This window comes from Pelecanus crispus, chromosome 10 (assembly GCF_030463565.1).
Source record: "Pelecanus crispus isolate bPelCri1 chromosome 10, bPelCri1.pri, whole genome shotgun sequence".
Classification (NCBI taxonomy): domain Eukaryota; kingdom Metazoa; phylum Chordata; class Aves; order Pelecaniformes; family Pelecanidae; genus Pelecanus; species Pelecanus crispus.
In genome coordinates, this window is record NC_134652.1 from 21,370,703 (window position 1) to 21,384,988 (window position 14,286).

The following is a 14,286-nucleotide window of genomic DNA, read 5'->3' on the forward strand; positions in this document are numbered from 1 at the left end:
GCATCATATATTTAAACACAAATCTTACAAAGATGAAATGTGCCCCACCCTCAAGAGCTCTTTTGCTTTCTCATATGCTCCTCCAGGAAATATTTGTGCAAACTTCTAAAGAAAAGGACAACAATGGTGGCAGACATGCAGATTAGGACATTAGGATGTGATTTTATAACATGAATGAGAATCAACTTCACTGGATTCAGAATAAGGTAGCTTATTAAGTGTAAAGAGGAATGCAGCTCTTTTGCATCCAGATCAAACTCAAAACCAATACAGGACAAACTCAAAGCCAACAAGCAATTTGTTTTCAAAGTGCTCAGCAACCAAAAGCCCCAACTGCAACAGTTATACAATAATACCAATGCAACATACATCTTGGTTTTTGTAAACTCAACTACTATTTTTTTATATCTGAAGGGTGACTTCTTTGGACATTTTCTTCTCTCTGAATGACTGTTCATTCTCAGTGACACAAGTTCCACTGTGCATCTCATTCTATACAGAAATCATCCACCAGACTAAACTACACTATCCTTCACAGAGAGGCACTTAGTGCTACAGTGTATCAAAGCCTCACTTACAACTTTTTAGATCTTTTAATTACTATTTTACTCCATTTTTTACTGGATATGGGAAAGTATCTGCATATATAAAACCACATGAAAACAGATAAGGATACAGGTCTTGACACAGTGAAACTACTGGTTTACTCCAAAATAAATCCAATAAAAGCATAATGGCATACAAAAAAAATTGATTGTTTCATTAACTTAGCAGCCTTGTCAATACCAGTATTGCCTTGTTTTGAATAAAACGTGCCATTTTCATGGATCTTAGTTCCAGTAAAATGAGATTCTAGTGGAAATATTAATGGTGGCCAGGAAACCAGGCTGTGCGTTTCTATATGCATGGATTGATTTTCCCAACACATATTACTTGCATCATGACTCAGGATATTGGAGGTGCAGTTAGAACGTAGTTGGGCTCTGCCTCAGATTAGAGTCTTAAGGGCAAAATGTCACTTAGCGATTTGCCCAATCTGTTTAAGCAGTTCCTAGATTCATAGAATCATAGAATGCTTTGGGTTTTCTTGTTCCTAAGAGCCCATAAATTCAGCTACCAAGTTTTGAAGCTAATTCACCGTTATTCATCTTCAAAATGATTATGCTACATTTAAGATGAACAAGAACTTTGAACCTTTGGCAGTGCGCGTTCATTTCAAAAGGATGTAATTTTCTTAGGTTTAAGAATGATACAGCGATAAGTCTGTGTGCAGTTGCAAAAAGCAAACTCATTTTCAACCTCAGAGGCACCTCTCACTTGAAAAGCTAGCAGCCCTTCATAGAAAATTAGAATTAACCTTCTAATATACCACAGAGATTTAGTCCTACTAATGAAGAAATCAAGGCATCAAAAGTAGCTCTTTCAAAAAGTTCAAAGTGACCCAGGATTTTAAATCATGCTTTCCAAAAAAAAAAAAAAAAAAAAAGAAAAAAAAAGTAGACATCCATCAGCTTAAAACCCATTGTCTGTAGAGAGTTTGAGTCACTTCTGAAAATCATCTGTGCAATTTTTTTTCCTTAAAATGTTATCAAAAATAAGTAATTCATAAATTCATCACAGCTCAAATTCCTGATGCATAATTCCCAGCTGCAAGCACATTCCCATTCTATCACAGTATTTTGCTGATAAACTCTCACCCACTAACCTTAACAAGCAAAACTTACTTTGCTGACAGTATGTATAAGTGGTTTTACAAAGTCAGAGAATAACTTGTGTTCATGCACTCCTTGCAAGCAGACAGGGAAAAAAGCACTATGAACTGCATGAACTGTTTCTACTTTTCCAAAAACATGACCTAGATAGGGCCTAGTTAAATGCCTCTCATACAACTGTATCATCTCTATCAGGCTTTTCACATTTCACATTCCCCCTTGGTACAGCTTGTAAGAGAAGCTACAGAGCTTTCCTCATATGAATACCAGAGCAACTGTTGCCTTCTGGAGAAAACTACTAGCAAGTCTTGACCATTTCAAGCCAGGCAACAAAATCTTTTTGTAATGTTAAGAATCCTTTTGTTAATTCTGGTGGTCTGACAGACCTCTTGCTTGCCAAATTACATTTAGTTGCAGTATTTCTTTCCCCCCAGTATTAGCTGAATGCAGCGTCTCCTCCTCATTTTTCTAAGCTACTCTACAGTGCTATAATATGAGATGAAGGCAAAGCTGTTTCTGTGTACGACCTTATAAATTATATGATTGCATGAAAAACAAGACAAAGTAGAAAATTATCTTCAGTATAGTTAGCCAGGGATTTTTGGCAGAGTTCCTATCTCTTCAATCCAATACATTACGAAGATTTTAGTGCAACTTCAGAGACACTAGCTGCTTTTTAAGGAGAAAGTGAATAGCAAGAGAAACAGGACAAATAAAACGGCAGCCTGTGGGGTTGGAAGCACAGGAGGAAAATTGCTTGGTCTGTATAAACAGCGAAAGCTTCAGAAGCTGGTTGATCAATGAACAAGTAAACTTCTTGCTAAAAGCCCAAAAATAACCTTGGAAAAGAACATGCAGACAGGCTGTGCATTTTCTGTAAAAAAACAGTTGTGCTGTAATCAGAACAGGCTCAGCAAAGAAAAATCCCCCAGGAGACAAGGCTGGAGCAAAGCCTGCAGGAAAGTGCTCAGGGGAAAGAGCTGACCTTCAGCTACCAGCCCAGGCTGGAGAACCCACTGCCAGGGTGTTTCTAGTCTCCTTCTTCCTACCAGCATTCTGGTCCATTCTCCTTTCCTTTCTCCAAAAGCCTTGGCTGCACAACCCAAAGGGGAATGAAGATCTGGCCAAATAACCAAAGAATTTCCTTGTGCAGATAATGCAGTGCAGTACTTTAGGAATTCACTCTGATATTAACAGTCATACAGTTACACTAGCAGTGATATTAGTAATATATGTCTGAAGGCAGACAAATCTCAAATGTCACACCGTCTTCTGTGGGCCATATCTAACTATGTCAGAGACCTTTTCAGTTTAGAAAGAATTTACGTTTTTAAGAAGTACAAATACTTGGAAAGTGTTACGCTGTTAACATCTGCAGTGAGAATAACTAGTTTAGGCTAAATTTAAAACAGGGATAAAGGTCTTTTAAAAAGGCACAAAGTCCTTATTAATGAACATTTTAGTTTTACAACAGTGAATATGACAGCAGTTCATCATAGGATAGACACGGATAAAAATAGAGAGGACAAATCCAGCTGTGAAAGCAATAATATTATTTAACAAAACTATAGATAATGAATCATGTGAGGATTTTTTTGTCTGTACTGACAAGAAACCTGCCAGGATGATGACACAGAACTGAGTCATGCTTTGATTCCCTTCTCAAAAATTCTTTTCTTTCCCTTACCCAGCCTTGTCAGATCCTGGAGATCTCCATATTTGACATCATAAACAGAAAAGATCTGGCATGACACTCCAGAGTCTTAAAAGCCATAGTTCCAAAATCACAGACAAGGATGAGATAGGTCTGAGGGGTAACTGTGAATATCCTGAGCCACTTATCTAAAGCAGATGTTAACCTGTCTCACTTGTACTTAGTTTTTGAAACGTGACGATGCTAATCTTTCATCACTGAACAGGCAGCATATTAATAAAAGGACAATCCACCTTGTATTTGGTCAAACTGTATGCAGTTTGATGGGAACTAGCTTAGTACCAGTCCTAGGCATGAACATGAGCAATATCTTCCAATACAGTTTACTGACTCAAAGACTGTCTCTTGGGGGGTTTTAAGGCTTTTAAACAAGTTTTCATACCCATATGACATTCAAATAATATACAATCACAAATCTATTCTCCTCAGCTTTTAATTGTCATTCTAGACAGTCAGAAGAAATGGCTGAAGTGCAAGACCACCTGTTTTACTGTTTTTTCTATGCTGACAGGCTCATCATTGCTTCAGCCCATCACTGCTTGGGTCTGACAAAGGTCACTGAGAAGCAGCAAATTTGGCAGGAAATAGATATTATCTCTGAGGGTCAGAATCAAAGTACATTAATTTTATTGAGTTCCATTAATGTTTCTGTAAAAGCAGTGCTTTCTCACTGCCATTTCTGTGAAAGTAAGGATTTGCACATGACCTGAACTGATTCCAGAGATTTTTACAGATTACTCCTGAACACCAGGGCCTGAAAGATCTATCATAGCACTAAAACAAGCAGAAAGATTTGAGTTCCTATCTGTTCTTCACCATTGCTCCTAAAAAATATACTATTTGACATGGTATTAAACTCAGCGCAAGAAGCTCCTTCAGATTTTTGAATGAAAATCTGCAGTAAAAAAGCTCCATCCGCAAAAGAAATTATTTCATTTCTCATATAGCTATCTGTCAAACACTGTTGCACTAAAGAAAGAATAGTACCCTGTTTGTGGCAGAATATATCTATTCAAAGGGAAATTCCTTCAGTTACTACCTTCTACCCAGTACCTCCCCTTCACTAGCCAGTGAGGTCCACTCTTTGCATCAGATCTTGCCTGACTCCCATGTTCCAAGTAGCATCTCATTTCATAAAGGTTCATGCAGTAGTATACGTTATGATTAAAGGTACTGAAATGCAGCCTTTTGTGTCACTACCTGGTAGCATCAGTGAGCTGCCCAAGTTACAGGACATGAGGTTCCACTCATTCTCTCACCCACTTTTAAATAGAATTAGCCAGAAAAATTATATTTTTCCTCTACCCTTTTTGTGGGTCATTTGATGAGAAACTCTTCAGGACATGTATTAACTCCTAGCTGGAGTCTGACTCAGGACCCCACATAACAGTGGTCTCATTTTACCTGAGGCAATCCTATTCACAACAGCAATACTAAACAAACACTATCAGTAATAATTTCTTGTTGACTAAGAAAAAAGGAGTGAGAAAGGATGAAAAGATGAACACACTTAAATACATAACCAAAATTGCTGGAATTTGTGCTCTAGCCCTTCATATTTTTAAGAACACTGCCATCTACTGAGGGTCTGAGAGGCTTTCTCGCTCATAGAGCTAAGCCCTAGAGCCAACTCCAATAATTTCTTGATGACACTCTCTCTCATCCAATTAACTATTCTACTTGTTTTTCAGAAATTAATTACTGTAATTAACAAAATCTCACTAGCTGATGGCTTGGTTCTGCTACACAGAGTTGGGATGAGCTAGCAGTTAGTTGCACTTCCACCTTCCATAGTTCTGGAAGAATAATCTGGTTTTATTTCAATCCCTCTGTGTGTACTTTAATTGTATTCAAGTATTTTAGACCAGATAGCAGATACAATATAGGCAATACGCTTGTTCAGAGTGGATGTGTGTATGGAAGTTTTGACAAAGGAAAGCAAATTTTAAGCTGCACTGAAAGCTTATGAACCATTAGGCCTAGAGAGCCAGACTGTTCTGGTTGCTAGGTCATTAGCAATATTTTAAACAATTTTCAAGGGACTTCTACACTTGTGCCTTTGTAGTAAGTACTCTGGGACCAAGACCCATGCACTGCATCAGACAGGTATAGAAACGCATAGTCAAAATGATAGCCAAGAGCCTTTGCTGTTCTTATATCTGTTGACTCAGTGAAATTTGCGCTGTTCCTCCTGCCAGTGTTCTAGGTAAATTTTAGTACTTCCGCATCTGCAAAGAGTAAGCAATTCTTGGAATTGAAGCTACAGAAAAGTAGCAGACACTGTTTAGATGGCACTTTCATATGTTCAGACTCACCTGAGAGTGTCCCTCTTTGTACAGCTTTGGCAGCAACCTCACCATAACACAGACAGCACCTGGATGTACAATGATGCAGTCTCCCATTTCCCACCTGCAGGAAAAAGATGCATACGACTTATCATCATACTTATCATTAACAACAGCAAAGAGGGTCCAACAATGTTCCAGGAGAGTACAGCATTAAATCCTTCTAGCAGTAATCAGGCTCAGTATTTGAAACTAAGCAAACAATACAGATGACCTGGAACAGCTGGAAGCCTACATAGAGTAACAAAGACAGGACATAACCTGCTAATGAGCTCACATCTCAAGGACCTGTACATTCAAAGATGTGCAGCAGCCTCTTTAAAAAAATTCTGCCTTTGAAAGTACTTGCAGTATAGAGAACATACAACCAGAGGGGTCTCTCTGACGCATCAGCCCAGAACTAGTGTTATATTGTCTATTTTCAAGCAGTCTGTAACTTTTATCAGACAATAACTTCAGTACTTTCAAACCATAATAGCAATAAACAAAGATGAGACAGCCTTGAAATCAGTATGCCACCCTTCCCTTCCAACACCAAAAGAAAGTTAAATATATGTGCTTCCCCACCAGTTTTCATTCTTGCCACGTATCACCTTTGTACATTCAGGCACAGGAAGGAACTGAGGCATCAGAGTTACCACAGAGAAGATCTGCTTATGCCATGATGCAGGCTGCAGATCAGGCATAGCAGTAACTCTAGCTTAAGCACTGCAGGCTTGTCAGGTTCAGAGTATCATCAGCATTTCTGGGTGCACCTCTGAACCAAGAGTTGTGATGTGCACTGTCAGAAATATCTGTCCCAAATAGATCTCGTGAGAAAAACAAAGGCAACATCTAACAGCTGTAATTAGACTGAAAAAATAAAGCACAATATGCTTTATGGACTGTATAAAACAAAGAGTACAAGTAAAAGGGTGAGCATAAAAGTTTTTACAAGAGACCTAAAGGGGGTAAAAAGGCCATAATTAACATGTTAGCCACTTCCAAAACGGCTCATCTGATACATCGGAGCAAGGAGTAATGTGTAGCACACTGCCACACAGTGACAAATAATTCTTACTGCACCCTCAAGAAAGATACTTTCAAAGAAATTGCCCATTGCATTTTTTTTTTGTGTGTAATGAATCAAAATCAGATCTGGTTTAAACACTTACTGCAGCAGTGGTGTGGACACATACACCTGTACTTGACATCAATGTGGGTGAGTTTTTAAATGTCAAATAAGAAAAAAGTACACACTGGAAATACACTCTCTCGCCATCTCCCCCCAAAACACCTTACCACCTTTAAAGAGAAAAATCCAGGCCCACTAGAATCAGTAGGATCAAAATTTCAGTCTGTTCTCCTGCTGTGGCTGTGCTCCCCAAAGCAAGTTCATTTTTAGCCTAAGCCACTGTATTCAAGGACTGACTTCCCAAACTTTCAATTCAATTCAAAATCCCACCTCTAGTACTGTAAAAATACATCACCAGGCCGTGTTTCCAGTTCTCCTAACACACAGCAGTCTTCCTAAAGACTTAGGCACTGAAGAAATATGGTTACCTCCAAACCTTAACATTTTTCTTTCATATAGAGAATATTTTTAACCCATATGATGTGTAGTAAAGTGTGAGCTAACAAAATGTGAATATCAGAAAACAATAACAGAAAGTGATCCTTTAAAAAATAAAATCATGAAATGGTTGAGACATTGCCATAACTATAAGAGATGTTTTCTTATTTTTGAGCACTGCCTGGCACGTTTAGCACTCTCCAGGGCTGTTAGGAAGGAAGAACAAAAAAGGAAAACCCAGAGCCCCTGACCAACATCAAACTACACTTCAACTTCCCTGCCAGCACTACACACTTGCTCCCCTCTAAGAATATCATATAAGCCTTATCTCCAGCCTTCTCTGTGGTTTTCCAAGAGGCCCTCATCTTCTGGCTTGTCTTAGTACAAAAGCTGTCTCCATGTACCAACTCCTCACTCCTGCAAATATCCCATCTCTCGCACTCCTGCCTCAGGGCTATCCAGTCAGCACCAAGATGCCACTCCATCTACCCCACCAGTATCATGGCGTGAATCCCGAATCTGCTCTGCACTGGCTGCTACTTAAAAATAAGACAAATAAGAGGGTTTGGGGACAAAATGAGGTGCCGCAAAGAACCTGAAGAGCCATTAGCGCAGTGAGTCTGTGGTAACAGCAGCTGCAGCAGCCATTCTGCTAGGGTGGGCACGAAGAGGGGCTGCCCTCCCAAAGCCAGATCAGCCTCAGTTAACACAGCTTGCAGCAACCTATCTCTAATTACCAGGAGCAAAAGGAAAACCAGAGACCCCATCTGTCACAGAAGGTGTTTCAAACATTAATGCAGGAGCAGAAACACAGAGGGCTGTTTTTCAGATGCGAATGAAAGTGTCGATTCCCCTGTGGCCCAGCAGCTTGCAGCATCATTGACCACAGGACAGTGCAAGGGGCTAGAATATTATCCAGTTAAAATGCAGATTTTCCTGTGTCTCCGTCACAGGCTCCTGTAGGATCACCTCCTTTCCCCCTCTTCGGGGATGTTAAATACATGTTGCAGGATGGGGCATCGCAGGCCACCTACACTGACTGCACTCAATTTCCTCCTTTCAAGCTGCATAGCCTCAGGCTGAAGCCTTCTTCAGGAGGAAGTGTGAGTGTGGACTACAGCTAAGAGGAAGCTGCATCAGGGGAACCACAGGCTTGCAGGAAGTCTGGGAACTTGATTTCTTATTTTTATTTTCAGAAAATTTACTGCTAGAAAAGGATACAGACTGTGTGGCCTGAGGATTGACAGCTTGCCAGTATGTGTTCCTCTACTGTGTTTGCATACACTTGTCCTGGACACTGTCCAGCCACCTCTAGCTAATCTGGCTTCCTTTTGTGCCTTCACATCCCAGAACCAAAGCCAAACTGTCCCAAACCAGACACTGTGAACTGAATGGATCCCAATTTACATGATTAATTTATTCGCAAGTGGTATTTATTCAGCTACTGCACAGCCTCACAGCTCAGGAGGCAAAACAACACAGGGACTTAGGAAGCCTTGTTTTATGTTTCACATCTATTAACTTGAGAAAGACAAGCAGAAGACAGAGCCATACCCTTCCCAGAATTGCCACTGATCTATTCTTTCTCTGTTGCCTTCCCTGAGCCTCCCTTATACACACACTTAAGCTACAGACTATGGACTTCTCACAACCACCACCATCCATATACTCTCCACACATTGACCCACGTTCTCCCAAATGGGGCTAGGAAGATCTACTTTGAAAAGAGTATTCATTCCTCCTGAGCCACCAAGTCCTCTCACCAGCACCGAGCATCTAACCAGAAGCTTCCAGTGTAATTCAAAGAGGGGTGATAGGCAGCAAACATATCCATGACTATTTTAAAATCAGTTGCACAAGGAGCAGAGAAATCTACCACAGGTTTTTCTAGTTGCCTCAAACAAGTACAAATATGACCAGAAATACTTGCTGAGCCTGCCTCAGTACTCAAGGAACAAAAGTTCTGCTGACTTCAGTGATTGCTAGCTGCAAGTGACAGACCTAATGACTTGGTCTTTAAACCTGGAAGATGACTGTGGAATAACCTACAATAAGGGCTGAAGGAATCTCAGTTACAAACTCAGCCTTCTTAAGCATAACTCCAACCAGAAACTTTTGTGAGAAAAGGACTGAGAGATCCAAGATAAAACTACAGACACATGAAGGGGCAGAAGATCTCAAGTTATGAACTGCAAGTTATTCAGAATTGATTCACAGCTGACAGCTACCTTGATTTCTGGTGTAGTCTTTCCTCCTTGCAAAGGATATATATTTTGATATAATCCTTCATTATATGAGGCAGGCAGCGTTACTATTCCTTTTCCAATTTTCTCTATTTCAGTTGTATGAGTAAATGAGCGAGAGAGTATGTGTGTGTCTGTACACGTGCCTGGACACATGTGCATGGGGGAGCATTTAAAATAACTTAAAATAGTTTTTATTTTTAATGTATCAGGTGACTGGAAACAGCTTTCCACATAATTGAAAAAGTCAAACTTGATCGGGGCAGATCCAAGCAGATACTAAATGCAAGCTTCAAGTCCCAGCAACCCTTTCCTTAGAGCCCAGTCCTTAAGAGCTCCAGTCCTGGCACATGTCAGAACCTTCAGCACAAACTCTGCAACTCTCGGGGTTGTGTGTCCCACTGCTCCACTGAACACTTATGCCTCAATGTTTACCATCATTTACCTTTCAAAAAGAGGTGATTTCTGCTGTCTGGAGGCCTGGGAGTTGGGACTGTGGCACTGGTTTGTTTGTTCTAGGCAGGTTATGTCACACTTTACCTCAGTTTACTACTATATAAAATGCAGGTGCCAGTCTTACTGTTATATTTCCTGTAATAAATAAAGACTTACTTCTCCTCAGGGTTTCCCCATAGCCTATAGGCAGAGGCAGGTAATTTGTTGCCTCGTCTTTTGAAAGCAACAGGATGTTCTTCTTGAGCTTGGGGTCCCTCCTGATCATCTCTTGATGCCTCTCCCATCTCTGGCTTTCTCTCCTTGAAGTAGCTCTCTAGATGGAGAGTTCCTTTGATCATGTGATCAAGAAAATTCAGAATCCATATGCAGTTCTTTAGCCACGTTGGGAAAGGTTCTGAAGAGCAGAAAGCTGCATCCAAGAACTCTGCAAATGTCCTTGTCTTCTCAAGGTTCAGAGGGATTTGCCATTCCCCTTGTGTCCCGAAGCATCCAAGTGACCCGAGATCCTCTGCCATCTTTTCAAAGAGACCATTCCTCTGGAAGAAGTTGCTGTTGACAGGGTCCAGGTGCAGGGCTGCTGTTATCCCCTGAAGCGTGTAGAAAACAAGCTCCAATATGCAATTCTGTCCAACTCCTGTCCACAGCCCAGATGGAGGGTCCTGCAACGCACCTTCCATGTCTGAGAGAAGGGACAGGAGTCCATTGAATCCACTGCAGGTTCTGAAAGCTGAATGGCTCTTGGGACTCTCTAGTATCCTCAGGAGTGACTACAAACATTGGGAAGAAAGGAGATAGAAGAAGCACTTAAACCAAGGGACAAAGAAGCTTTAGAATATTTTAAAATTCCAAGTTTCTATCAAAAATCTTTCACTGATATTTCACTCCTTGAAGAAAAAGGTGGTCAAAGAAAAGGTCACCACTGCACAACTTTTCTCATCCTCCCTTCCTCATATAGCCAATGAGTCAAACAACCAAGATTTGAATGCACCCTCAGGAGCAACCCATGGAGTCAGCCTGACAGGTAAGGAATAGCGCTCACAGGAATAAGCAAAGAAATCAAATTTCCTGCATTACATATCCTAGTCGGTTTAGTCAGAGGTAGTTTCAGACTTTTGGCTATTCTTTCATCAGTCTTCTCAGATTCTCTCAAGAAATCTGCCTTTGCCTTAAATAAATGAAAGCAGAGATCCAATTGTAGATAACCTCATATAGAAACTGAGCAGCACAGCTCTCTGTAAGCAACTCTTCCTACAGCCCTGAACACACAAGGAGCCACACTAGACTTTTGCTCATAGGACTGAGCAGACCCTATCCAAAAAAGCAGCAACACAGGATGGCCCAAAGCATACTGCAAGTAGCAGGCTCTCCTCATTAAAAAACGCAATAATAGTTCCCTTTCTCAGCAAAGTTATTTTTAAAGTTTGCACAACACTTTGGAGCAAAAAAACAAAGAGTCAGATCCCAAGATAATGATGTCGTTAGATTTTTTCTAACTTCAATGGGCTTAAAGGAGGTTATAAGCAAATGCCACTTGACAGTATTACACATGCATGAAAACCAACCTATACCACTTGTAAATTTTGAATGCTGTGGGCTTGCCATTTTAAAACAAATCTAGAAAAGTTTTTAAGAGCTGCAGTGGTAGAAGTAAAATTGCTGAGAAAAAAGAGCTTGCAAGGGAACAGTCTACTGTATTTGAATGTAATCCATCCCAGGATTTTGGGATGTTGCACAATTCATTTTGTAAATGTGATGCTCTTTCAGGCACCAGGGAACTTCCAAACTTGGGGCTGTACCTTTTCACATTGGAAAGGGCTATTTTTACATATCAATTTTCCCCAACAGATATCCAATGAAAGAGGTTCACTGCACAACCTGCTGAAAAGGAACAGTATACATAAGTGTATCTCCCTGTAACAGGATCTAGGACTGTGAGAAAGGGTCGCCAGAACTGGAGGGGGAGGGGGAACTCTATTACTGTCATTCAATTTTGTATGATAATGTATCAAACCAGGCAGAGACTTCTGAACAGGGAGTAAATTTAATAACTCAGAGTTGAAGTTATCAGGATGGCTTTAACACATTTCAGAGAAGGTCAACAGTAACCACATTTCCTCCAGCTCTAACTCAGTTAGAATTTAATCGCGTATGAGTTAGTATTCCTCTGTCTTGAATCTATAAAACTGATGTCTGCTGGAAACTCCCAACTCAGTTAACGTTAACAGAATTTATTTCACATTCCATTATTTGTTATTCCTCATAATTGCCCACGTGCCACGCTGAAATACGGCAGTGCTAATTGCATTTGGGCTCAGGCTTTAACAGCTAAATATATATTAGCAAATCAATCTGAATTTGTGTGTAACACAATCACAGTCCCAATGGATGTAGATAATAAATTCATTTGCTTACATTATGCTTTAATACAGTTATCATTTGTCAAAATTAGACACTGAAGCTGCATTTATTTTCATATTAGTTTGGGCACCATACTCAACTTTTCCACAAATACTGTTAAAGTTTACTTTTTCAAACCAAAGCAATAAACTTTTTCACATTTTTTGGTTTTTTTTAAAGTAACATGGTTCTTTTATCACAGAAGCAGCTGCTGTATTGTGCTGAAAGGTGAATTCAGTTCATACTTGGTAGAGAAGGTAGAATGATACTTTAAATCAGTGCTTACAACACTGCTGCTTTTCAGTTTGATGCCTATAATCTAAACCAAAATAAAACACACTGATTCTTTCCCCTGCTTCATTGCTTATGGATCAGACCCTTTATAAACACAATAGAGGTTATGAATAGTTCTAATTTCTTCCTCCAAACATTCATAAGACTCCTTCTTTCCATCCTCTCACATCTCTTTTTCCATGACACCAGTGTATGTGAGGGATGACAAAATTAAGGACAGCAAAGTTTCAACCTTGGAAACTTATCAGAATCAAGCTGTTCATCTCATGCCTACCCCGACCCTTCCTTTACCTCTTCTGACATCCTCTCTCCACATCTCCTCCACTTTCATTCACATTTCTTTCTCCTTTCTGTCATGTTACACAAAACTGCTCATACAGCTGTGCCCTTTGTCATTTCCATTTCTCAATCTGATACTAAGTGAAGGTGTTGACCACACACACATCACTAAAAATCAAAGCACCCAATTTACCAGAATCAAAAAGCACTGACCCATGGCTCTTTTTTCTTCTGCACTTACATTCTTGGAAAAAACCACACTGCTAGGAGTGAGATTAAGAGCAAATTTGCCACAAGCCAAGCAGTTTCCAAGAAAACAACAACCAAGTGGGCAGCCACATTAATTACCTTCAGCAGATCTAGTTTCAGATGTAGTTCCCCTTGAGTAGAAGAACAGAGGGCCCCAATAATAATGCTCATATACTCTTCATAGTTGATGACTGATAGCTGTTCCAAGATGCTGAGAGTAGCACTCCTGTAGCACTCATCATCCAAAAATATCTTTATATACGGCACCATTCCATAGTCCTTCAGAACAACTGGGGGGCAAATACAGTATCATTTGTTACTTAAACTACCCTTTACTTGTAGTTTTCACAGGCAGACTTTCAGTGCTGGTGTGAAGTGCCACATTTCTACAAATACAGCAGGAGAAGCAAGAAGAGCTGGTTAAGCGAGACAACATAAACTGAATAGCACAAGAACAACTAGGGATAAAATAATTGGATGACCATGGTTTCTGATCATCACAGATGACAGCTTCCCAACACAACAATGAATGAAAAGGAAAAGATGTCCTATTTGCTTTCAGCTTAAACATCTCTTTAGTTTATGAAGGGGACTGTTTGATAGTTTGTGACAACATATTTGCGCTGTATAAGATGCTGCAAACGTGATGATTCTAGGATTCAAGAGTGAATTAAGTGAGTGGATTCCAGTATTCAGAAAAGTTCACTTCTGTGTTACTACATTCCATGAGATTTCCCACACATACACCTCTTAGGTATGCCAATACTAAATGTGCAAGTGTTACTCAGCATGCTTCTGATCCCATCAAGATTTCAAATAACAGATACCATGAAAGAAAACCTGGATGAACAAGCAATACACAAAACTCACACACAGAGTTTTGTTTTCCAGGAGGTAAGTTTGTGTTTTCTATGTAAACGCTTCAGGAGTATCCACATGGATGAGGAAAGCAGGGTGACTACTGGGATAAGGCTCATTATGCAGGATGAGAATATCTGCCACATTTCTTTCTGGTGTAATACTGTTATCCCAGCACTTCTAGATT

General features: G+C 40.0%; 1 protein-coding gene across 1 annotated transcript in view; it reads right to left on the reverse strand.

Moving 5' to 3' along the window:
* WDFY4 (WDFY family member 4) overlaps positions 1 to 14,286 on the reverse strand; it is a 143,520-nt gene that overhangs the window by 112,973 nt on the left and 16,261 nt on the right. The window contains exons 10-12 of the mRNA XM_075717401.1: positions 13,341 to 13,531; positions 10,179 to 10,789; positions 5,742 to 5,835 (exon numbers count right to left, since the gene is read on the reverse strand). Coding sequence (XP_075573516.1) covers positions 5,742 to 5,835; positions 10,179 to 10,789; positions 13,341 to 13,531 — 896 coding nt within the window. The remainder of the gene's footprint in view (positions 1 to 5,741; positions 5,836 to 10,178; positions 10,790 to 13,340; positions 13,532 to 14,286) is intronic.